The sequence below is a fragment of the Diorhabda sublineata genome, chromosome X, assembly GCF_026230105.1.
Source record: "Diorhabda sublineata isolate icDioSubl1.1 chromosome X, icDioSubl1.1, whole genome shotgun sequence".
Taxonomy (NCBI): Eukaryota; Metazoa; Arthropoda; class Insecta; order Coleoptera; family Chrysomelidae; genus Diorhabda; species Diorhabda sublineata.
Window position 1 is genome coordinate 28,297,325 of NC_079485.1, and position 26,152 is coordinate 28,323,476.

At 30.7% G+C, this 26,152-nt stretch overlaps 2 protein-coding genes across 4 annotated transcripts; one reads left to right on the forward strand and one right to left on the reverse strand.

Annotated features, from left to right (window-relative positions):
• Positions 1 to 647: 647 nt before the first annotated feature.
• Positions 648 to 10,804, reverse strand: LOC130451366 (uncharacterized). Its single transcript, XM_056790344.1, has 13 exons — positions 10,636 to 10,804; positions 10,353 to 10,581; positions 9,704 to 10,293; positions 9,410 to 9,650; positions 9,100 to 9,357; positions 7,556 to 8,245; positions 6,968 to 7,492; positions 6,577 to 6,852; positions 4,102 to 4,649; positions 3,476 to 4,043; positions 2,897 to 3,181; positions 1,485 to 1,627; positions 648 to 1,428 (listed from the first exon to the last, which is right to left on the reverse strand). The coding sequence occupies exons 1-13, from the start codon at positions 10,647 to 10,649 to the stop codon at positions 702 to 704; spliced, it is 5,094 nt and encodes a 1,697-aa protein (XP_056646322.1). The 5' UTR covers positions 10,650 to 10,804; the 3' UTR covers positions 648 to 701.
• Positions 10,805 to 11,069: 265 nt separating this feature from the next.
• Positions 11,070 to 22,353, forward strand: LOC130450762 (casein kinase II subunit alpha). 3 transcript variants are annotated; one of them, XR_008910616.1, is made up of 7 exons: positions 11,472 to 11,843; positions 11,923 to 12,194; positions 15,478 to 15,728; positions 15,865 to 16,224; positions 16,276 to 16,424; positions 17,575 to 17,775; positions 18,447 to 22,353. XR_008910616.1 is itself a non-coding variant. In XM_056789383.1 (6 exons), exons 2-6 carry the CDS (start codon positions 11,988 to 11,990, stop codon positions 17,652 to 17,654), a joined length of 1,047 nt encoding a protein of 348 aa, XP_056645361.1. In that variant the 5' UTR covers positions 11,070 to 11,292; positions 11,923 to 11,987; the 3' UTR covers positions 17,655 to 22,353. The 3 variants fall into 3 exon arrangements, 2 of the variants coding, with proteins under 2 accessions (XP_056645361.1, XP_056645360.1); XM_056789383.1 differs by lacking the exon at positions 11,472 to 11,843 and adding an exon at positions 11,070 to 11,292 and having other exon boundaries at positions 17,575 to 22,353; XM_056789382.1 differs by having other exon boundaries at positions 17,575 to 22,353.
• Positions 22,354 to 26,152: the final 3,799 nt, after the last annotated feature.

Sequence of the window (26,152 nt, forward strand, 5' to 3'; positions counted from 1 at the left end):
AACTTTATTACAATTAATATAGTATCATGTAATAAATATCCTATTTTTGTTCACCATACCATAAATTTCTTATAAAGTATTTTTTATCATATAATGTAAATTTATGTATAGTAATTTTTTTCAATAAAATGTTTGATGAATCACACATGTTTAATATATTCCTTATTTAACACGTTCGCTGCCGCCTAATCCGACGGAGTGCTGGTATTTACTGCGCTTGCTCGTCAGTAATTATCGCGAGACTATGTACAACGACGAGAGCACTTACACAAAAAGAGTTTGAGAATATTTTTGATGGTTCCTGGTTTTACTACTCCATTTATTTCGCTACCTCTTTTTGTCGCCGCTCTCGTTTCATCTTCGTTACTGCGGTAAAATTTTCCTCTCCAGACGATATCTTTGATGGAGATGAAATCCAAGTGGTTTTTGGTATTACTGCTCCATTTATTCCGCTACCTTTTCTCTGTCGCTGCTCTCGTTACATATTCGTTTCTGCGGCAATATTTTCCTCTCCAGATGATCTATTGAAACCATGTCAACAATGGTCTACCGTGGTGCTCGGTGTACTTGGTACACAAACAAAATTTTTTTATTCCTAAAGATCTTTTGGTGTAAAAAAATTTGTTAGGTAATAAAGTGAAAAAAAATTAATAAGAAAGGTTTATATTAACAAAATCAATAATATAAATTATATAAAAACACTACTTTAGTTTGCATATGTTTGTGAACCAATTTGAAATAATTATACAAAAGTTCGTATCCACTACCTCTTCAAAACATTCGGTCTCTTTGTGATGGATCAAATATTTCTTCAAAATGTCAGTTTCTGATTGACAAGATGGTGACATAGAATTCAGCTTAGAAGCTAAGTGCGATGAAGTCATTCTCTTGACGTGTTCATAAAAGAACTGTAGTTCTGAGCTAAGATTACGTATAAAATAAGATGAGTTTTCTGAAGGAATTTGTATATCTAAAAATATTTGCTGTGATAAAAACATCATTAGAATTTCTAAAGAGTCTTTGACTCGGTTATAATCTAGTTCTTGTATCCAAGGATCTGCCAATCCAGAATATTCGTACATGGCATGTCGTAAGAAGGCACTTAGTTTTTGCGTTGGAATATTGTCAGATAAACCTTGGTGTTCTACCATACCAAAAGTTCTTGTGAAATATTCTGAGGGAACGCTGGAAGTCATATGTTTTTTATTTAATTTCAAAACATCTAATGTTTTACATAAAAAGTGAGCTAAGCACAACAACATTCCATATGTCAAGTTGTTGGATATGGGCAATTCAAATGTTGGTACGCTAAAATCATTCTCTATTATTCTAACAACTGTGTCTGGTAAATATGGGTCTAAAAGATCCGTTAGACCTGGATTAATCCTATATAAAATTGAAAAACCCAGCCCTATAGCTGTTACCAACCTAAAAAATACAAATATAAATGGAAACACATTATGCAGCTCATTTCAAATAGTTACCTATTTACTATAGCTACCATCAGTTCTACAGGATATTTTTCTAATTGTATTAATCGGTTAGTTTCATCCAAAATGTGTACAATAATATTTTTTGGCCTCAAAATAGTGTATAAGCATGCATTCACTATATTTTTGACTCCTTTCTAAAAAAACAGAAACTTATCAGAATTTTCTATAAAAAAGTGGTATAGCAGAAAAGTCTACTAGTGAGTGATAATTATATGCATCAGCTTCTATTTCTGAAAAGTGTGTAATTTTATTAGTGGCCCAGAATCTAAAACTGTAAAAGTTAACTCCACAAAAACTTTTATTTAAAAATCGACTTAAGTCAGCTTAATTTCAGTACAGGTCATAAAAGTAAAAAAATATACATTTTTTTTAATACTCTATCTTTTCTTCATACAATCTTGTAGATTTCAAAATCTGATGTGCTAAGAGAGAATAGATTTTGTAGGTCAAACAGCGTTGTATTCTACTTAAAGTTCTCAACGCCCCCCACTGTTGAAATATCCATTTCACTAAAGTAAAAAGGCCATGATGAAATGCACATCTTTAACACTGCAGGCTCATAATATGGCACCTTGGTGAAAACGAGCAGTTTTCTGGGGTATAATTAAATCCAACATGGATTCTTATATATTTATGGTGGCGTTTTAGACAAAACTGAATACCTTTTTAATACAACACACTTTCAGAATTATACAAAGTGACATTGTTGGAATTGCCATCATGTTTGGATGGAAGCCAGCCAATATTTTATGGGAAAAGTAGGCGCGACAAAGTCGATAACAGTAACATCCAGTTATCTTTCGCGACGACTACGCACTATGCCTTGAGGTAGAAAGTTACAGTTACAATCGTTTGGGTGTAAATTAGAATGTACCCCAACTATAACCTCAAATTTACCTTCTATAACAAAACAACTCCATTTCAAATTAAAATATCATTAAAATTTTTTTTTCAATGAAAAATGTCTTATTAGGGAACGTCCATAAACCACGTAGCTCGTCCAAGAGGGGAGATAAGTGCCACGTAAGAGGGAGAAGGTGAGAGCAAAGCTACGTAGTTTTTTTTCAGATGAATTTTTTTAAAGAAAATGATTTGATTTGGGTTACAATAAATGCTAATTTTTCAGGAAGAATCATGAATACATTGCTCCAAAAATAATGAACTGTTAATAAATTAATTGATTTGAGAGTAACATACATTTATTAACAGTTAAATAATATTTATTAGTAACTACCAAATATTAATTGAAAGTTGTTATAGTATAAAAGTATGTTATAGATGATTCATCACTAATTACTAAATATTTATCAAGTCATAAGGACTATAATATGATCACATGGTTTATGGACGTTCCCTTATAGATATTTTTCACATAGATAGATGAAAGTGAAATAAAAACTTACTATTACAAATTGATATGTTGCATTTGATTTTCTATACCATTCTAGTCGCCATTTTTCTAACATAGAATCAAATAGTACTAAAGTATTTATAACTAAATCCAAAGCTTTTAAAGCGACAGTAGTCTGGAGGATGTTGAAGATATGTCCCAAAATATGTTCACTAAGTATTATAAAAGTATAACAATTTGGTAACGCCTGGTACTGTAGAGATTTGAAGTAAGCTGTTAGGAATTGAATAAATAGAGAGCTAGTTACCCAGCCTTCTTCAAGTTGCATTGGATTGATCTAAAATAACGAAAATATTAAAATATTTATTTAAAACATTTTAAACATATTAAAAATATTAAAATATTAAAAATAACACAAAAAGAATGAGCTATCGTCATTTACAAAACAATTACGGAATGTTTGAACCCATTGTTTATTAAGAGTACACCAGATATGAACCAGCGAAAGCTTAAAGAACCAAACAATGTAATAATAAGTATTTATGTAGTTGTAGTAGACAGCGTGATTATAATACCACAGTTTCAGAAATTTTAACTAAATTACAGAATAAGAGTTTTATATTAAACTCACCTTATTATTGTGTCCTAGCAAAAGTGGAGTAATAGAAGTGTCCAATTTCACTAAAAAGTCATTCATACTCTTACCCAAAAAATCTAAGTACAGTGGAGAACCAGCATATAAAGCCAAGCAATAAATTACGACTTTAGCTAATGACATCGTTGGTCGGTATTGTATAAATTCACAAGTAGAACTCATCAATTTTTCAATTAGGTTTCTATAAGTAAACCAACAACTGATTTCTTCAATATTAGTAAGCTTAAATAAATCACTAACGATTCTAACACACATCATCCAAGGAAGAAGATGTTCCCTAATAGCAGTATCAAAAACATCTTGAGTAGTTTTCCATTGCCCTTCTTCCACTAACTGGTACTCATAATCAAACATTGGACCAAAGTGCATTAGAAGGTTGAATAAATTGGGAGAAGACGACTGAAAGTAGTCTTGGAGATTTTCTGTTATCTCTTGAATTACTGTAAGTACTGCTAACCGTGCTGAATGTTCCATATCGCAGTAATATAATTTTATAATAGAAAGTGCATTGATTGTTTTTTCGGCCAATACTCTTGAATCGCCCCTACAAACAGAATTTTAACATTTCTTGATAAGTAATAAATAATAATAAAGCCACTCACACAGGAGGTATTTCCCAATAAGAAATTTGAAGAAGTACTAAATCCATCCAGAGTTTTAAGCAATAAGTATTAACCAGAGGAAAGGTTAATCCATCTAAACTCATGGTTATAAATTCAAACTTGTTCACATCATCAAATTTTTTCAACTCCTTAGTTTTTTCCAGCACTATCATGAATTCTGTCCAAGATTTCAACAAATATTGTCTATCCTCAATCTCCTCAATAATATTTGTAGGTTCTCTGAAAGTGGATCTCAAATATTCTACCCAACTTTTAACTTGTTTTTTATCTGTGATGAACTTCTCGATGGAACTCAAAAAATTTTCATCTTTGTCTATCTCCACTAATTGAATGCTGTATATTTTTAATATGTAAGCATACACTTTCGGTAACTGATCAAATTCTCTATACCAAGGATTACTCAACAACGGCCAGAACTGGTCTAAATTTACTACTTCATCGATTAAGTGTCTTTTTCTACTGGACCACAAGTTAGTCATTATATGCAGTATTCCTATTTGAAGGGGACTCCTTAAATATACCGGAGACTAAAACAAATTATTATTTACATAATTTGGAATTGTGACCTTTTATTCAAACTAGAAGGCAAAGTAGGAAGAAATATACAGAAAGTATCAAAAGGATAATTATAACAAATTGGAGAAAAAATATAAGAAAGAAAGGAATGGAGAAAACAATTAACAATGCGTAAAGACACATTGAAACCTCTGAGAGGAAGCAAGAAAAATGTGGTTTGATCCACAACTAGTGATATAAAATGCCCAGTCATTCAAAGTTGGGGTATATGTGCTACAAAAATGCCCAAAATACCCAAGTATTTATAAATTTCTGAGAAAATATTGAAGTATTGTCAAACAAGCACTTATTATTGATAATTATTGACGAATGTAGTTTAATAATATATTATTGATGAATTTTTCTGTACAATCTTCATATGTTTAGTCTAATGAACTAATTTCTATTTATTTATATATTTTTAAATCTTGTGTAATGGATCACTTTTTTCTGGAACTTCTTTACGCTGGATGTTAGTATTATTTGACAGTGACATCTTTTAATAAAACACAATAAATAAAACATTTGTGGTTTTCTTAGCATTTTAAACTGTGTTCTCTTTCCTTTTCGGCAAACAGCAATTTTTGTTGTGCTTTTTATTTGTGTAAGTAGAGCAGATATACATACAACATACTTTTATTTTGGTATCGATAACATATATTAAGCCAGATCCCAGACCAGGTAATAAAAAACAAATGGAGTGTAATTGCTTAATTTTTGACAAAGCTTCATTCTCTTTCTGTTATCCTCAGAAGATAAAGATTAAATTCAGATACGACTGGTTATGATTCTACAGATCCTGAGACTTCCTCTTCAACATTATTTTCTGCGTCTATATCTTTGTCATTTGTTTTCATTATTTTCTTGGGAGTTTTGTGTATCAATTATATCAATATAAATCTAGATAAGTCAGTTTTGCTGCCTTGTCACATGTTAGCCGATTTCTCTTTATATTGTGAATCGAGCCAAGTATGGTTTAGTGTTTTCGCAGTGGCATAGCTGTTACTGGTGGCCCAAGAATTTTTATTGCAACTTCCTTTAATTTACTGGTTCCTCTGAATCCGACCACAGTAAATGCTTTATGTGAGTATTGCTTTTAAGTCCTTCCCACACTAACTGTCGGGATTAAATTCCTTGCTTATTGCATCTCAACAGGATTTAGTTTAGCTAGAGCTGTTGCCAATTTTTACTACTAATAGAAGTCGTTTTAGGAATAAACCAAGAAAAAAATCAAATATATGAAGAGAACAAGACAAAACGAAAGAGGAATGGACCATCTAAGGACACAAATATGTATTTGAAACTGTATTCTAGGACACACGTTTGAAGAAAGAATAAGAGTGAGAATACAAAAAGAAAATCAAACATTTGGAAAAAATAACAAATGACGCAAAAACAAGAATATTAGTAAAAATAACAAAAAAAATTATAAAACATTAATAAGACCACGTACGTGATTATGTACGCCATGGAAACAACTGTCATAAATAAATAGGAAGAAGAAGACCTGAAGATAATCGAGAGAAAAATAAAGAGAACTATACTCAGACAACATATTACAGGAGATGGAGCGAGGAGATTGAAGAAGAATGAAGAAATAGAATAAGTAGTGGGAGGAGAAAATATAGTAAGGTATGTAAAAGCACAAAAACTAAAATGGGCAGGACACATCATGAGAAGGAAACCTACCGAAATTGCGAGGAGGATACCTCTATGGCCAAGAGGCAGACCAAAAAATACCTACAGAAACCAAATTGAAGAAGATACCAGAATCCTAGAAATAGTAGACCAACAAAAAACTATAACAAAAGAATAAGTGGAGTAATCCACCCCAATAAAGGGATATGTAGGCGCCCCAAACGCGATAGTCATAATCCAAAATATTAAACAACTACTCACTTTTTTTATATTCTTTAGATAATCTATCATAAAATCAGTGACAGTATCTCCTTCAATGGTTTTATCTTTGTTATCACTATACCATTTTCTAGATCGCTTAACATTGAAGAAAGCAGCTGTCATGCCATGTTGATGAATGATACAAGTACCAATGAGATCCAAAATTTGCAATTTCAAATCATCATCTTCTGTAGAGTCTCTTAATCGATCTAAATATAACCTTTGTACTTGGTCATAATCTAGTCCCAACAGTGCCATTAATGGAATATTCTCATCCTAAAAAATATGACAATCCAGTATATATTAAAATTCTTTTATATGAAAACGTTTTTTCACATTGTTATAAGTGAAAGTGACACAACCACTAGATCAATTCTCATGAAAAACTTACCCGCGACAAAAGCTCCAAACATTTGCAGGATAATTTTCTTAATGAGAGTGAATAAGGATTAATGATATATGGTGTTACTGCTTTGGCAAAAAAACCTACATTATCATCTAATAGGTTTTTCCCAGTCTCCATTTTTATCTTATGTTTATATAATAATAATAGTAGTACTACTTGCAATCTTAAACATTCCAAGCTTTCCAAAGCTGGCCCATTAGTCCAATTTATTTCCGATTCCAGTAAATTTTGAAGATAAAACTTATCTTTGGAAAATACTGACATGAAGCTTGAAACAGTAATTTCTTCATGATAGAAAGCGTCTGTAACCATTTCAAAAATAACAGCAGATTCTTTTTCTATTTTTAATAGATGACGTTTAAGAACACCAATAAACATAGAAATACAGAGTTTTGTAATTCTAGTTTGCTCGTATGAATCTTCATAGTGCCACTGTTGGTGTAGAGGAAAGGTATTAGTCAATATATACCATATTCCAGCTAATTGTATTTCATGGTGGTAAAGATTTTTCTGAAATAAAAATATTTAAAAATGGAAAAACTACATAAAGCTTCATCTGTTTAAACTGCTTACCTCAATCATAAAATTAACTAGCTCCAAATACTCAATAAGTAATTTATGAGTTTTTTCATTTTCTTCATCTTTTAATGCCCTATACAATAATGACTTGTTATGTAGCTGACTAAACAAACTGTCTCTGTTCCTTTTGGTATAACTAATAATGTGAGGCATGAAACTTTTTTGTAATAATGGGGGAAAAGCTTCGGTATAATCCAATAACTCTCTCTTTATTAAAGTACAATTAATAGAAAAGTACAATAGGATAAAGTTCGAATTTTTAAGAGGTTCTTCACAGAACTGTGTAGGAACTATTTCTAATCTCTGCACCAGAGTTCTGAGTTCAACATCACGTCTATAATCTCCTTTATATAACTTTAAAATATGGTGTATGCACTGAAACCCAATTTGAACTACTTTCATCAAATTTTTATGACAATGCCAATCGGGCTTATTTTCATATCTTATTGTTACCAAAGATTTTGTAAATTGTTCCATAAGTAAAAAAAAACTAAAGGGAAAGTGAAATTTTGAGAATTCATTGCCTCCATACACAAATTCTTCTACTATGGTACCATTGGGGATCATGAATAATTCACTGTCGGTAAATAACTGCAAATATTTAGTCATTCTATACCTGCTTTGTCGGTGCATATAGGGTATTTCAGCCAAAAATGTTGGTAATGCTTTGAGAAGTTTCATTGTCTGAAAAGTGAATAAAGCATATTAGCGAAAGTATGTAAATATAAACATTAAAGTACACATTTGATAGAAAAATATTATATAAATGACTGCTGAACACATTTTTTACTAATATCAACAGTCACAATTACACTGATGTATCTTATGAGACTGAATGTAAACTAAAACATACATTTGTCCTTAATCTATATTTTCAGCAATTATAGACTGCTTCTATCAAGAATTCCTTGCTGAACCTCGAGTAAGACAAAACAGTATAATTGTGAAACTTTTGTAGAGATAGATGAATATCACCAATGGTTCCAGAAATTCCAAGTTACATATAGGGGTAGTAAATATACTCAAACTTTATCCTGTCTTAATAGAATAGCTACCTGGGTGGTCCTATAAATACTCAGCATGTTGAATCAAGTACTTCTCAGAAACCAGTGTAGAGTGACTCAGATAAAATAATGCGTTCAGTTTTAAAAAAGTTGATTTTTCTTAGTAGCTCATCATTTTTTGAAAAGAAAAACACAAACAATTGAAAATAAAAATTAATTGAGCTTGGAATACAATTTTGAGTTCAGATGCTAGTTGAATCAATATCAGACATCTGCAGGTCTTTGTTAAGAATAAAGAACCAATGAACTCTTTCAATTAGCAATTTAGTGGCAAATTCAGTAATTTTAACATTTTTATGATATAAAAGATTAATATTTTTATAATTAAATACAATAAAAGCAAAAAATTGGTTTGTAAATTTTAAAAATAACATGTCAAATACTTTTGATGATTTATTTAAAGAAGCCACTGGTCACTGTACAATGTACACTTGCTGAAAAGTTTCCAAATTAGTTAATTGAATATATACTTACAAAGTTTTGTCTTTTAGGAATTGATAATAGAGATTTACACAGCTCCAAAAATGGTTCAAACACATAAGGAAATGCCTCCATTGATAGCTGAAAAACTGATCCTAGGGTTTCTAAAATCACAATTCCTCTCTGATTAACTAATTCGGCTACTACTTTAACAGCTCCTGGTTGTTGATAGAAATAATTAACATCAAAGATTTTCAAAAACTCAACTATTAATCTGAATACGCCGTTTGATACAGAACTACTTTTAAAATTCTAAAAAAAATGATGTCATTTTTAGCTTAAAAATTGATTGCAATATAGTTACTGAAAATATTCTATGTGTAAGTAGCTCATATATAGATTCAAAAACATTCTTCTTCAAAAGTTCTTCTACCATAAAACGAGAGCTTTCTAGTTCTTTGCCTGATTCAAGTTTAAAGCATTTACAAGATAACTTAAATATTGACCATCCAAACATGACAATACTGTTATCACCCTGTATTTGTAACAATTCCAAATTTCTTTCCAGATTTGCAGGCAAAGTCTTACCCACAGCTGGAGATTCCCTAAAATATTCTGTTGTAATAAAGAGCAATATAGCTTTTAATGAAATGCTCACCAAAATTTATTTAAAATTGATAAAACTATCGCAATTTCTGTGTTCTTAATTTGAAGTAGATCTTCTGGTTTTGATATTTTTAAACTGTCTGCATAAAGAGGATGTCTAGCAAAACCATGTCTGATAAAAAGTGATATAGTATTTTCTAATTCAGGGCCAGTAATTTTTAAATTTTGTAATATTTGTAATAATAACAACAACACTTCCAGCTGTTCTCTATTGTTTCTATGAATCCATTCTTTCAAAAGGTCAGCTGGTACTAAATGTAGTGTATCTTTTCCTATTTCATGTATCAAGTTATCAAATACTTTGACTGCATTTTTCCACAATGTAGGTAAACTAATATCTTTAACAAAAGAATGGAGTTTCTCATAATATGTATCATTTTTATTTTCAGCACTTTCCAAAATATGTCTCAAAGTTTTAATCAAAAACATACGTTCTCCAGAATAGAAATACCATATGTTCTCCATCAAAAATTCAACTTTAGCATTAAACTTTATCAAACCTTTTAGTTCATCAACTTTGCCATAATATTCATACATTAAAAAATTACAAAGTACTGTCCAAACTCCATTAGTGTTTAAATTCTAAAATAAAAAATTACAAAGCTAATCTTCAAAACTAATTATCTACTATACACACATACCAGTTTTTTACTTAAATTATGAATAAAGTTGCACATTTCATCATCTGAAACAATCTCTTTTACACCAAGATTCTGTTTCCATTTTAAAAAACTTTCTTTTGAATAGAATTCATACTGTAAAAATATATCTAAAATATTTTCTTTGCATATATCTAATACATCATCAACAATATCCTCCGTAACATGGGGATTCTTGGAGGCAATTACCGGGAAAATCCTCTTCCAAACACTAAAATAGTAGCACCATTAAAATAATGATATTATTATTAATAACGCTACTCACGGTAAGGTTTCCATAATTTATTATTACTGTCTAGACCATATAGTACAGAATTTATAAGGCATAATAGGAAACAAATTCAAATTAAAAAAATAAGTATAGGTTAGTTTGCTTTTGAGACAAACGTTTTTTAATGAGTCGATAGGTTGTAGACGATTTACACAGTTTCACTAGTTCTATGGGCGGGCATGGAGGTTAGATCTATGATAACAGTGGGTATATCGAAAATTGCCTACCACCTAGAATAATTAATTGTGATATTAATAGAGCACTCCTTGGATGACTTGTGGCAGTTACGATCTGTGGTGGTATCACTTAAAACTTACGTTGACACTTGATATATCTGACAATTTGTTTAGTTCACTTACTAACCACACATCAACTACATAAATAAACTGACGATCAAATTTGTCTATTGTAAAATTAATAATATTTATTATTTTCAATGAGGGGTATCAATAGAAAATTCTCATTGACATAATTTCTATAAAATATTGGAAGAATATATTTATAAATACAACCCTACAACAGTTTATTTGAATATTGGCGCACATATCAAAGATCATACGCCACCTTTCGCTAGCACATTTGTATTAAAATCAGTGGTGTGCTAAAATATACTTTTTTATCTTTGTATCAACTACTTAGAAAATAGAGGAGGTAAGTTTTTAAACTTAATTTTATAAAATTTACAATAATGGTTTTAATTAAAATGATGAAAAAGCAACTAGAGTATGAGTGAAGGGATGTTTTTAAATACTAGCACGTGGTTATTGGGGATGGTACGCCCATGCTGGCTGCAATGTAGTTTTAGAGGGGTATACGGTATACTGAAATAAGCTTTCAATCCAGTCTATCGTGGCGGGATGGGACTTCCTTCCATCTTGGTTCAGATTCTTTAGTAAGAAGCCGGCTAAACGAGTGAGTTTATATAGAAAAGAAAAATTTAACAATAAATAGCTTAGTTCACAAAGTTGCGATGCATTAGCTGGAAATACGAGAATATAAAATTTATCCCGGAATGAATTAGGTATGATGCATTTAAGTGTAGGCTTTATCCATTCTTACTAGTCTAGTATGAGGGAATGACGAGTACCACCTATAGGAATCTCATTATGAAAATATACAATTTAATTGAAAACTTTGAAGATTATGATATGTAGTTATGCTGATAAATTTTTCTAGAATAGCGAAATTGTTCTTTGAACAAGGTAACTTGACCCAGTACTAGATGACAGTATTATTTAATAAAAGCTTTCGTTAGTTTTCTAAAATTGTATTTGTTTTCAGTTTGTAACGAAGGAAGCAGAGCTTATGCGCGACAGTTTGTAAATAATAAAGTGCTTTATAAGACGATGGCCGTGTCTAGTCGAGCTGTAGTTTACTCTGATGTTAATTCCCATAAACCAAGAGAATATTGGGACTACGAAAGTTATGTTGTCGATTGGGGCCAGCAAGATGATTATCAATTGGTAAGAAAGCTAGGTAGAGGAAAATATAGTGAAGTATTTGAAGCTATCAATGTAACAAATAATGAAAAATGTGTAGTAAAAATATTAAAGGTGAGTAAATACATATTTTATTATACACACACCACATATTTTCTGTCTTATTAGATTTCAAAACATTGTGTATCAAGAATAGATTTTCATTTTTTGTATCTTCAATATCATGTGATTCAATTCCTTGGTCATTTTGTCAGATTAGATATATTTTATTTTAATTGACACTGTAGTATATAATTTCTAGAACAGTGTAAATATTATCAATAATGTAACTTTCACACATGTGAAAATATTGATTAAAGTAATGAATTTGGTTTTTTAATGTATTTTATACAAAAATAAATATTATACTGTCCACAATTTTAACACATCCATCAGCATGTTGAACTGAAACATATACTTCTGCAAAATCTCATATTTCCTAACCTAATTTAGTTTCATTTGAATTCATTAATTCAGAAGTTTTGAAACAGTGCATTATTTAAGACCTGTGTCAAGAAGTTTTCTCAAGACTGAGGGTGCACTCGCATATTAATCTCAGTACCTATTGAAATATACAGTTGAACACCTCACCTCAAATTTGTAATAACTATGCTCAAGTCTTCACTAGAAGCTGTGTTACTTTGTCGTAACTATTGAAAATAGCCTCATATTGCTTTGACGTTTCAAAATTTCTTTTACTGAAATTGTGAAGATTAGTAATTGTACTCTATTTTTTAACACTCAAAGTAATAAATCAGGAACTGATGGTGGTGTACTGACATAGGGAGGCTCTGTTTTCTGATCAATGCAAAATATGGTATCAATTCAAGATTTTGTGTTGTGTCGAAAAGCATTCATCATTGTTGAATAATCCCTTTTATTAACTGCTTCTTCTTTTATTTATTCACATTTCCATTTGTATGGATACAATATTTTAATATATGTTCAATGTATGTATTGAGTTAAAGCTAAACGCATCTTCAATAAAAAACGAGCGAAGAATTTAATGAACAAAGAGAATTTATGTGAAAGTTTCATCCTAAAAATACCATTTTATAATAACTCATGCATTTGTTTTTAAAAATAAAAAAGCAGTTCTCTTTAAAATAGCTAGAAAATCGTTAATAATAGTCCTACATTTTTATGTAATTAAAATACAATTTCCTAACAATGTTTTTATGTTCATATCAACAGGTTGTTAAAAGTCTTGTTCTAAAAGTTCATTATGGATATGTATTGGCGTCCATTACATTACATAACAAACAGTGATTGTTTATATTCAAAAATTGAATATACTATTGTTTAATAATAGAAAGCTCAAGTTTTATGATTTTGTAAAAACTTTTAAATACTTAAATAATTTCTTTTTTACATTCATCAAATGTCAAGCACAAACAGGATTACTGTTAACAATGTTTTATATTTATGCAATCTAATGAGGAATCAATTTTTTTTTAAATAAGAAAACAATCAAAAAAGTAATTAGCTAGAAATGCTATTGATTAAGATGGAATAAATATTGAATCTGAAACTATCCAATTGGGAATTTACATCAAATAGAAGCTAGTTCTATGTTATTAATATGGTAGTTAATATAAACTGTTTTTAATTAAGAATTAATAATAAATATTTGGCATTTTTAAGAGTGCCCAATAGATTTTTTTAATATTTTAGCTGTTTGCTAATATCTGTCAAGTAGTTTATTCAGTAAACTTTATTAATATTTTATTTCTAAACCTGTTATACACTAGCGGTCAAAAGTGTTTGCTTACCCCACAACCCACTCATTAAATTTTAAAATAAAACACTTCAACAAATTTGTCTTTCATATTGTCGATAGAATTTCGAAACGGTGTCTCACAAACCAAAAATAATAGTGTCCACGACCGCATGTAACTGAATTATTTCTTTGGTTTTATAATTGTAGTTTAGTTCCATTTAACCCTGTGAGACGCAAGAATGTGCTGTGATTTATAGCCTTTGGATCAAAACATTTTTTTGTTTTGTTCTCACAAGTTCAAACTTGGAAGTTTTAAAAAGAGTAAACCAAGGAACTATCGCTTGAAAATTGTGCATTAATCGAAGGTCTTTATAGTCTAGATAAAAATAAAAAATATGCACACACCAGGAGCTTTGGCGATGGAAACATATTGTATTGATCCAAAATCACGGGCCCACAAATAACAGCTCAGATCAATGATTCTGGGGATCTGCTTTTGAGTAGTTCTACAGTGAAAAGGAGAAAAAGAAGGTGGTCTTATTGGAGGGGTACAGTGAAGAAACCTCTTTTAGGACGTCAAAGTAAAATTAAGAGGTTGCAGTAGGCTAAAGAACATAAAAATTAGACGCATGAAAAGTGATAAAGGGTTTTATGGAGTGTTGAGTCAAAGTTTTTTATCAAAGGAGGAATTGATGTTAGATTCACGTGTAATTCCGACTGTAAAACTTGGCGGGCCTGATAAAAATTGAATAGATTTTGAAGAAAGGATGCTATAAATATATATGTAGTAAGTTCTGGCCAGCGCCTGATCAGCAGACAAATACATGAGTATTTGAAAGAATTATAAAGGAAGAACATACTGAAAGTAATGATTTGACCATCACAGTCGCCTGAACTCAACCCGATTGAGTTGTGGGACAAATTAGACACAAAAGCTAGAAAGAAGTGTCCTCCTTTCACTTCACATCTTTGGAATATCCTGATAAAACGAGTAGAACCAAATAGACGACGATTATTTGTCGAAATTCTTATAGAATGCCAAAATACCAAAATCGATTGTATTGTTTATATTTGTACCACCAAACTATGGGTTGGGCAAAAACTTTTGATTGGTAATGTTTATGTGTATGAGGTAGAATTAAATTTTTGTTTAGTTAGCATAACTTTAGAACAAGATATAAGACTGCCTAATTTATTCTCACTTTTATTTTCAATGCTCTTTTAATTTGCATGTCTGTTTTATTCTTGTGTAGTTTGCTTGAAAATCATAATTCTAAAGCTTCAACAAAAGTTTTGTGGTTCCATAATTTATTATATTGATAATTATTGAAGGGTTCTTGATTTTATAGCAGAACTTTTCAATTACATAACTTTTTTCTATGAATCACATAATATAGATAAAAATTGCCAATTAACTTTGCTAAAAATACATTTTACTATTTCATCATAAAATAAACACCAATAAAAATATCTGCTGGCATTCTCAAACAGAAATAAAACATTAAATTGGAATCGTATTTATAATGTATTTATATGATCTGAGGGCTTCATGGGTTTGGTTGAGTTAATTTTTCAGTTGAAAATGTAATAATGCTTATCTGGTATGTATTCCAAAAAGTAGTCTTCTTTTTGTTACAGCCTGTAAAAAAGAAGAAAATTAAAAGAGAAATAAAAATTTTAGAAAATTTGAGGGGAGGTACAAACATTATAACCTTAGAAGCTGTTGTTAAAGATCCTGTATCTAGGACTCCTGCTTTAATATTTGAACATGTGAATAATACTGATTTTAAGCAGCTTTATCAAACTCTTACTGATTTTGACATTCGTTATTACTTGTATGAATTACTTAAAGCTTTGGATTACTGTCACAGTATGGGTATTATGCATAGGTAAGACATATTCTTTGAAAACAAAATATTTCATATAAAATCAAATATGAAATGTATATATTATAAAAAATTAACTGCTTCTAACTATCTTAATTCTTAAAGAGTTTGTTATTCTTTATTTAATATCTTATTTTAGGGATGTGAAACCACATAATGTGATGATAGATCATGAAAATAGAAAATTGCGACTAATAGATTGGGGTTTAGCAGAATTTTATCACCCTGGACAAGAATATAATGTTAGGGTAGCTTCGAGGTATTTTAAGGGTCCTGAACTTTTAGTAGACTATCAGATGTATGACTATTCCCTAGATATGTGGTCTTTGGGTTGTATGTTAGCATCAATGATTTTCAGAAAGGAACCATTTTTCCATGGTCATGATAATTATGACCAATTAGTTCGTATAGTAAAAGTTCTAGGAACAGAAGAGCTCTTTGAATATCTGGATAAATATCATATAGACTTAGACCCTAGATTCAATGACATTTTAGGAAGGTGAGTTTTATTTTATTTGATATAATCCTATTTATATGATTTGATTTTTAGACATTCGCGAAAGAGATGGGAGCGTTTTGTTCATAGCGAAAACCAGCATTTAGTATCACCAGAAGCGCTAGATTTTTTGGATAAACTTTTACGTTATGATCATTTAGAACGCCTTACTGCCCGAGATGCAATGGATCACTCGTATTTCTGTAAGTAGTCAGTACTAGAGAATACATTCTCTAATAACTATGATACAATTATCTACAAGCTTAGTAGCTTTCTCAACGACCGATCTACTCAAATTACTGTTGAAGGACACACCTCGGAAATGTTTGAGGGCAATGTTAATGTTTTACAGGGATGTATCTTCTGTATATTAACGACAACTCGACAAACATACAAACCTGATCTATAGCTTCTCCGACTTGTGTCGTCGTACCCAATAAACTCGACTAACACCCAAATCCAGACGCAGCAACAGATCACTACCATCAATACTGATCTTGACAACATTTTGGAATGGAGTGGAAGCAACCTGATTGAATTTTTTGCAACAAAGACACACACTGCTGTTTTTAAAAAGAATGCTGGCACTGTGGCTCAGGATTTGGTTCTGTTTGGACATAAAATATCATCATCACCTTAAATTCACTTGCTGGGTGTTGAGTTTGGAAGCAATATCTCTAAGACAGCTTCACAAAAGCTTTGGGCCCTCTTTAAGGCAACAGCTTCTAATTCTCTACGGGACCCAGATTCGTCCATGTACAAGCCTGTGGGATCAGCTACCAATGAACGTCTTTCCCGAATACTACAACATACAGAAGTCCAAGATCAATTACCCACAAACCAAGTACCACTCGAACTGCTTGATTATAATGGGGTTTGCCCTCTTGTACATAATTAAAAATTAGCCAGTAATGAAAACGTGAATTTTATGAGGATTTTGGAAGAAATGCTATGAATTAATGCTGTATAGAAACTTAAAAACAACTAACTATAATCAGAAAAACAAAAATATGAGCACAACACAATGATAATGAATCATCAATAGAAACAATAATAATTAATTATTTATAATTAACAATTAATAATATTTAATTATCCAGTTTGATGTAAATTCGTCTACTTGATATCAACTTATGCTGGCAGATCCATCTAGAGCTCACAACTTTTATTAGAAAATTGATTTAACCTTGAGTCATCCATATGAAACTTTTATAAAATAGGTGGTTTATGAATATGCGTGGAGTACATATCAAGTAACTGATGTAATCTATTGTTGTTAAAATGGATGGTGATTGTTTTCAAATATGACAGGTTATCATAATTGTTTTCACCAATTTTGAATTTTATTTACAGATCCTGTGGTGAAAGAGCAGTGCAGAATGCTGTCAACAGTGTCGTCATCACCAACTCCACTAACAGGTGTTGGCGAATAGCATGCAAATAATAAGTGAAAAATCCCTATCATTTCATGTGCTGTCATATTTGCCATACACCATTCAGTAACTTTTTCCAAACTTGATATGATTTTCTCTATTTGGTCGTGATGTTACACAGGTATTTCCATTTTGTATAAAACTGAGTAAAAAAACTTTGTTTTCTATATATATTTTTTGAGAATAATTTCAAATGACTGGCGTTTTGTGCGTTGTTTTGAATTTTCTCAAATTTCTGGTTCCAGAAAAAATAAACTAAGGTTAGAAAATAGTTGTTACCATTTTACTAACGAAAGTTATTTGAAATTGTCATTTCCTCTGGGTATTAATTGTTTAAAGGATTGTATAAATATTATTTACTTGAACTTTTTAAGTACACAGATGTAAGAATTATTAGCAGCTAAAATTCCAATTAATATGTACCTTTAATGCATTTATACTGACACAGGAAAAACGTTAATCAAACGTTCGTTGAACCATTTATTCATTCAATTATTTTTTGTATATATGTAGCTTTATTTTCAAAGGCAAACTTGTTTAATTTGGTAACTGAAAATAATGTTTCTTGAGAATCTATGCATATATACAAAATTAATTTAAAATATTTTTAGTTTCCATCTCAATTAGTATTATGTTATTGAAAAAGCCACATATACAATTTCAAATAATTGTGATAACCTCAGTACTTCAATTAATTTACTAAGCCCAAGCCAAATAAAGTAAAATTTGATAAAAAGTTCATAACTTAGCATCCACTCTTTCTAAATTTTTTATTTGGAAATTTTTATTTAGATCAGGGGTCTTCAAACTACAAACCGCAGGCCAGATCTGGTCCGCCAGTGCCATCAATACGACTCGCGACAGATTAAGACTGTCATCAATCTGGCCAGTGACAGCCAATGTTTTACTGCTGTTATTAAGTTTAATAGAAGAGAATGAAATAACAGACTGACAATTACTCGGTTTTATTTACTTGCAAGGTAAAACTTTGATGACACAGAAAACTCAATTAAAGTATCTAAGCTTAAGTATATTTATAACTTACAAATATGAAATTAGTCTCAACTAATAAATCAAAAACAAAAAAAAACTAATGATATTCATTTTACTTGTACCAATTATTTAAAGAGATTTAAGATGCTTATCGGTCAATTTAGATCTCTCAACGTTCTTTGTGCACTTCATATTGTAAAACATTTTCTCACAAGTACGCAGTACCAAACACAGAAAACAACCCACGAGCAAACATATGCAAATTCTTAAATTGTACCAGGGAAAGACTTATAAAATTCCAACGATGAATTCTGATATTTGTTCTTAAACATATCACTGCTCTGCAATTCAATAATTTCCATTTGGAGTTCCAGAGTCAAGGTTTCAATGTCACAAACAAAAGGATTTTAAAAAAGCTTTCATTCGCCATTACATCAAAGTCTGAGAAACACTCAACTGCAAAATAGACGGGAAAATCAGTCTCAGTAGTGTGGCTGAATGTTTCACATGTTTTTAAATGTGTGAAACATTTTTTACGTAATAGCGATTAAAATAGTATTATTTTCTGTTTGAACAATTTTTGACAAGGCTATCTGCTTCCTCATTACTTGATATACCCTGGTGGCGGAGCAGCTAGTGACTTTAGAATGTGATCACACTCCCACGCTAGCCAGGTCGTACCCCCTCATTACCTTTCAGGGCCGCTTGACTATCGGAGAGAATGTAAGTGGTCTGTTTAACGAGGTTTTCATCCAAACAATTCTGAGAACATGTGTATTGGTAGCAGCTGTACCTGAAAAGTGGCGAACTTTCATTTTGGGCCAAAAATATAACTCCTTGCGCTCGATCCCCACCAACTGTATTCTACAGAGATGCATTTCAAGTTTGCAGAAAATTTTTACGAGCCAATGATGGACGGTCATTTATTACCACTTCGAATAGACATCAATATCTTCTTATGCTATGCATTTGGTTTATTTGTGTATAAACAGAGAGAAGCTTATTTTATCCTTACAACCTCAAATTCAGTTCATTCAAATGATTTGTCAAATCGACATAGAATGCTAATTTCCACAGCCATTCACTATTTTCTAAATCGGCACAAAGGCGATGCTTCTCATTCAAAAAAATTTCGGTCTCTGCTCGAAGTTCAAAAAAGCGCAGTAGTATGATATGGCAAATCATTTTCTATAATATCTTCAATAAACTTGCTGGATTATTTAGCCCTGTGGATCTGATGACTGATATGACTGGTTTTAGAACTTGAGACAAATCCAAACATTTTTACCACACATATTTTTGACTCCATCGGTGGTGATAGATTTCAAGAAAAAAATGTTTGTCCTTGGAACATGCTGAAAAAATTATTCTGGCCCGGAGGCTTCATAGTTTGGAGACCCCTGATCTAGATCAAGTAAAATAATATGAACAAATAGGGCATGAGAATATGTAAAACAGTTCCTATTTTTGATATTAAAAATTGTGATTTACAATTGGGGGGAATTTGATGAGTGATCTGTTACTATCATTCTCTCTTCAAAATATCACATCTTGAATTTACGTTGCAACAAACTGAAATTCAAATCAATGTTCGTACATCTTTTTTCAAAGATCATAAATACTTGCTTAGTCAAAAGCCATTTTGATAAATACAAAGATTGACAAAAACATAACTTAATATGTGAAAATTATTTTATTGTACAGGATTGAGTTATAAATTGAACTTTTTCTCTCCAAATATAATTTTTTACCTAATGACCTGAGGTTTTAAAAAATTTATATGCTGAGTCTCAAGTACATCATTATTTGTAATATTTTTTTGTATTCAACGAATTTTTTCAGTTGGGAAGAATGGTTTTTCTGATTTAGCTAGTCTGTAACTATTTTCTATTGATTTCTATACAATATTTGAAGGCAATTTACACCTAAAAAACCATTTAGTTTCATAATGATTATTCATTTTTGAGTGAAAGAAAATTTGCTATTATATGTAATTGCTTTCTGTAAATTATATTTAGGGTGTTATTAATATTTTATAGGTTATAATGTAAAATTTGTAAGTAGTGGAATTATTTCTTATTGACAATAAAATTTTAATTATTAAAAACGTTATCTTCATATAGACTGGAATTTCTTGATTATTCAAAACCAAAAACAAATATTACTTATGACTCGCAAAAGTTGTGTAATACTAATAATGTGAATTTAGAATTTTACTTTTATCTAATGAAACAAAAGTTTTGTTGAAAATTTCAGAATTACCAGCGTTATTGATAAATGCTTCAAGATACGATTCCACTAGTGAAATTAAAACATTCAAATAAAAAAAATGTTAACCACAACTTTAGAAGATCTAATTTATATTATTATTGCAGACGGTCGAAAAGATTCGTATCAATGTGGCTTCAATACCAATACTCTTCTTACACAAATGAACCCACTGCATTGGGATTAGGTCTACATGAACACTCACAATTACATTTTCTCGTCATTTCCGGATATGAACCAGCGACCTATGTTATGATAGATGTAGAAATTCTGAGACACAAATTAATTACAAAAACTGAAGCTAAACAAACCTACTTGCTTAAACATTGGGATTTAGACAAAAGGAAACAAATATTAAAATTTTTTCAACAAAAGAATCATCATAATCCTCGATTGGAGATATGAAATTATATTTATTATTGCAAATAGACAAGAGGGCGTTAGAAGAAGTCTGGGGTTCAGAGGAGAAGCTTGAGAGAATAAAAAAAGTTTTAGCCAAATCTAAGAAGTATGAGAAGCAGTTGAAGGAACTAAGAAAAATTATGAGAAGCAGTTTGTACAATAGAACTACAGCAGCCTCATACACTCATGAATATGATAAAGAAACTTGTAATGAAGATGATGATACTTATAGAAAATGTCTCACTTGCTCATATGCCTCAATTACACTTAATGTAATTGTGGGTGTTAGTTTAAGTAGTCAACATTCCATAATTACTTATTCATATTTTTATATTCACTGGTAAAAATTATTTATGAGTATTGGAATTGGATGACTACTACTACATACATTTAGTCCAGAATTAATGGAAATTTAAAAATAACTTGAAGGTATGAAACTTTAAAATGGGATAATTATAACAGTTCTCTGGGAGATTTAGTATATTTATATCAACATACACTAACTTTTGGTTGGAAACTCGTCCCCAGTTACTAATCAATAATGTACTTGATTTTAAGAGGAAATCAAGACTATATGTTATGATGTTGATTTCAAACTATATATTTAGTCCAAATTAGCTTATGTTGTCTGTGATCACAACTTGTCTGACCAATTTGTATATGTTACGGTTAAAACGCATTTTTCCTTAGAACTCGTTTTTCCTACTTAAAACTAGTTATTACTTAATGCGTTTGTTAAAACTAGAAATACCCAGTTAAAACTGGAATTTACTACTGATACATTTGATTTTCAGATAAAACTAGTCGTCACATCGAGCTGTAATTAAAACTAGCACTATAAAAACTAATTTGGGATTGAAAACAAGATATATTTTTAAACATATTTATTGAAAAGATCTTAGACACTGAGAACCAAATAATAATCTAACACTAAGGGAACATTGACTTTAATTAGTTGCCAAGATAACAATATTAATTATAAGTATATATATAAAATAATCCAATAAACACAACCATAAAATTTCAAAAAGAAAAATTGATGAACACACAATAAAATATAATCAGTCAAACTTAAATTTAAAAAAGGGTGAGGATCTACTTGTTATTGCAAGGGAAACTATCGTGGCATTTTGAATTACAAAGATAACCACTTTTCTTTCAGACACCTTTTTGACATACATCTTTTCTTGCATACGCAGCGCATAAATCCTTTACCTGTTCCTATGGCTGCTTCATTAGCAACAGTCCTCAAAGATAAATTTGTATTTAGTACATGTTCTTTACACAAAAATTTTTCTTTGCACTTATCAAATTCTGACCTGGAAAGCACCTGTAACTAGTTGGAAAAAAGGGATATAATTAAACTTGATAAAACAATGAAACAACACACATCCATATTTCGTTCCTATCTAGTGAAAACCCTGATCATCCTTTTCAAGAACCACTCCGACTATATTTTATCAACATCAGGGATTTATATAATTACATTATCACCGATTTCTATTGGAACTTCTATCTCATCTAATGTCAATGTAATTCTCTTTACCTGTTTTTTTTTTTCAAGTTTTTATGTGCAGTTTCTCTGGATGCCATTATTTGATGTCTTTGTCATGTGGTGGTATTATAAGAGGTTATACGCTGCCTTGGGCCAAAATTAAACGAGATCAAGACAGAATTTACAAATTCTCTACCGTTATCGGAGAGTAATTGCAAGGAACACCAAATGCCAAAAATGTATCACCTCGACGGCTCTCTTACTTTTCAATGCACGTAACAAAACAAATTTTGTCAAACGGTCCTGCTAATACCATTATAAACTTAACCTCCGATCTCCTTGTGTCGAATCTACATACAAGTAGTACTTCATGGGCTCATGTTTAGTCACTAAATTTCGTACTTAACACATTGTTTACACCACCACTACACTACACTGTTTGATGCGCGCTTTGATAACCAAGTTATCGTCTTCAGAGACTGAAGGAAACTGCGTCAGACAGTGTAATTGTGAGTGCTGGTGTAGTGGTGATGTAAACAGTGTGTTCAGTACGAATATCACCAACGGATCCAGATATTCCAACTGAACTAATTTTCGTATTCGTATATAAAAGTGGTCTTCTTTTTTTTCGTGTTCACGAATCGCTGATAACTTGTTTAAAAATTTCTCTTTCTATCGTGCCATTACAATTGCGCTCGCTCGAATGAATCCTATTGAGAGAGAAAGATAGAAAAAGTTTTAGGGAGGGTAAGGGAAATTTCTTATAGGAGGAAGGTTTGTTGGAGTTGGCCTTGAAATGGGAGCTGTTCCTGTACAGGGCTGGATATGAATCCTAAACGTGCTTATCGGAATGTAAACAAGGGGGGAATGAGCGAAGTAAGCGCACAGAGCGCGGATGACGCTGTTCTCGCTCGCTTGTCGAATAAGGTAACCTTGCGACCAATCGGAATTAAGTACGGTGATCAGGTGATACAGTTTTAACTGACTCGCTTCGGAGTAACGCGTTTTGTCTAGTAAGAACTAGTTTTAACTGTAACGTACATATATATATATATATATATATATATATATATATATATATATATAAAACAGCCAGAAAAACTACATTATAGTCAATAATTAAGTAATTATATAACTTATTTAAAATAAATATATAAAAATATTATTTTTTTAACGTGCGGCTTGATAATAATATTTCAAATATCGCACTTTTTTGTTGATTAAAGTCAGTTACTAATGCCTTACAAGGTACAAACTACAGACATTATAATTCCATATTTTAGCTACTAATAATCTGTTAAAACTATACCATTGGAATTTATGTAATTATTTATATTAATTTATAAATCTTATGAAATTGTAATATTACAGTGATGTACAACCTGTTACTGTACAAAGTAATAAACTCCTTTGTAGAATATTGAATGAATTATATACTGATACTGTCTTTCAGTATAAAATCAAACCGGTAACGAATCTTTAAATACCTATTGTTAATAATTTATCAATAAAATTTGTTAATTTCCATTTATGTCGGGCACGTTTTACATTAAATAATTTTTTACTATACTTCGAATTCGTCACTACAGTGTTGTAATGATAAAAACTTAACGAATCAAAATGTGTTGTGTGAACATTTGATATCTAAAAACTACCTCTTCATTTTATAATCAAATGAAGTTGATGGAATTATTCTGCCATTTCTTTGTAAGTTCGAATTGTATCAGAATGATTAAGTTGGAATTTTCTGTGACCGCTGGTTTTTTGACAACCTCGACTTTACCAGAACCATTTTATTTTCATGTATTTTCTCGGAAACGAAGTTTTCGGCAATTTCTTTAGGAATATCCAATCTATATATATATATATATATATATATATATATATATATATATATATATATATATGTAAATAAAAAATATATATGTAAATTTTAACTTATTATTCATTCATGACAGGAATCAAGACAAAAATTAATTTAAAATAACCATTTTCTATTTTAAGAAACATATCTCCTTTGGTAACAAAGTCACAAAACAATAACTAGTTCCTGAAATGTTAAATTTCATAGTCATCTGTCACGTCTTCCTCGTCAAAATCAGAGTCCTGATAAGGAATTTCTTCATCCTACGAAGAAGTTTCTGGATCTGGCTCAATAGTTATTTGTGGTTTTGAAAGGCCTGACGATCCAGGTGTCTCTACTTCCTTCTCGGTTATCATGTCAAAATGTTGATCGCTTTCAGTTACTTCAATTGAATGGAGAATCAAGGGACAGTTGTTTTTGTCAAATGGTACATCCCGTACAGCAGTTTTTGCGTTGTTACGCGTTTGCCAGTAATGGGGAATGTACGATAGTTTTATTGCACGCAAAGTTGTTAGCTTGTTTCTTCTCTTTGTATGAACTACAGAAAATGTAGAAAAACCTCGCAGTAGAAGCTGAAGTAGCAGGTACAGTCATAGTCATGAAATAAATTGTTGTATGCATTATTCCTTAAATCCCATTCTATAGTTTAGTAATGAGGAATAAATGTGAAGATTCCCGCTAGAAATTTTTAGTTTTAGTTCACCTTCGGTGTCTGAAGACGATAACTTTGTTACCGAAACTTAGGAGAATTGTCCTGTATGTACTAAGGAATGTTTTAAAATTCTTCCAAGTCAAGTCAATTCAGATATTTCTCAAAAACAATAGATTCACTTTATGTTCAATTCTATTATATTAAAAAAAAAATTTCAGTCCTTGGTGTATGGTCATGTATTCTTGCCAAATTTGGATTCTTCATTTCTAAATCCCTGTTGGTATTTTCAGTTGATTGATTTCCTGGAGATAATTTGTACCTATCTGATTCATCTTCAGAAGAAAATAAGTCAAAAGAATTACATTGGTCAATTCTTTCTTCAGTGACCTCACTGCAAGAAGCATGGTTTGTCTAACACTAAATAGATCTTTTTCTTCTACTAAAATATTTTCATTATTAACATTTTCTACGCTAGTTTTTAATTCTACGTTTACAGTGGAATTTGTTAGTTCATCGAAGGTATCTGATATTACTGTTTCCTCTACTTCAGTTAATTCTTTCTGTAAATCTATTGTTACAAATTGAAAGTTGGCATTTCAATTATTATCGGGGTATGTTCTGATTATGAGCAACCTAACTGCAAAGAACAGATGATAATAAAAGTTGTGAGGTGGAAAATAAACAGAATTCTAATACAACTACAGATTAACTAAGTTTACTTTCATTTCATTACATAAATCTAAATAAACTAAGAGCTAAAACTTTTTTCATCGCCAAAGGTAAGTACCTAACGTAATTTTTTCTTTTTCGATCAATCATAAATA

What these genes read in the sequence shown, in the direction of transcription:
- LOC130450762 (XM_056789382.1), top strand. Translation starts at nt 11,798, where the DNA reads ATGCTGATAAATTTTTCTAGAATAGCGAAATTGTTCTTTGAACAAG. An exon ending in GAAATTGTTCTTTGAACAAG is followed by an intron (nt 11,844 to 11,922) that starts GTAACTTGACCC and finishes ATTTGTTTTCAG; the next exon opens with TTTGTAACGAAGGAAGCAGA. An exon ending in TTCAATGACATTTTAGGAAG is followed by an intron (nt 16,225 to 16,275) that starts GTGAGTTTTATT and finishes TTTGATTTTTAG; the next exon opens with ACATTCGCGAAAGAGATGGG.
- LOC130451366 (XM_056790344.1), bottom strand. An exon ending in GTTTGGAGCTTTTGTCGCGG is followed by an intron (nt 6,853 to 6,967) that starts GTAAGTTTTTCA and finishes CATATTTTTTAG; the next exon opens with GATGAGAATATTCCATTAAT. An exon ending in ATCTAAAGAATATAAAAAAA is followed by an intron (nt 4,650 to 6,576) that starts GTGAGTAGTTGT and finishes AATTTGTTTTAG; the next exon opens with TCTCCGGTATATTTAAGGAG.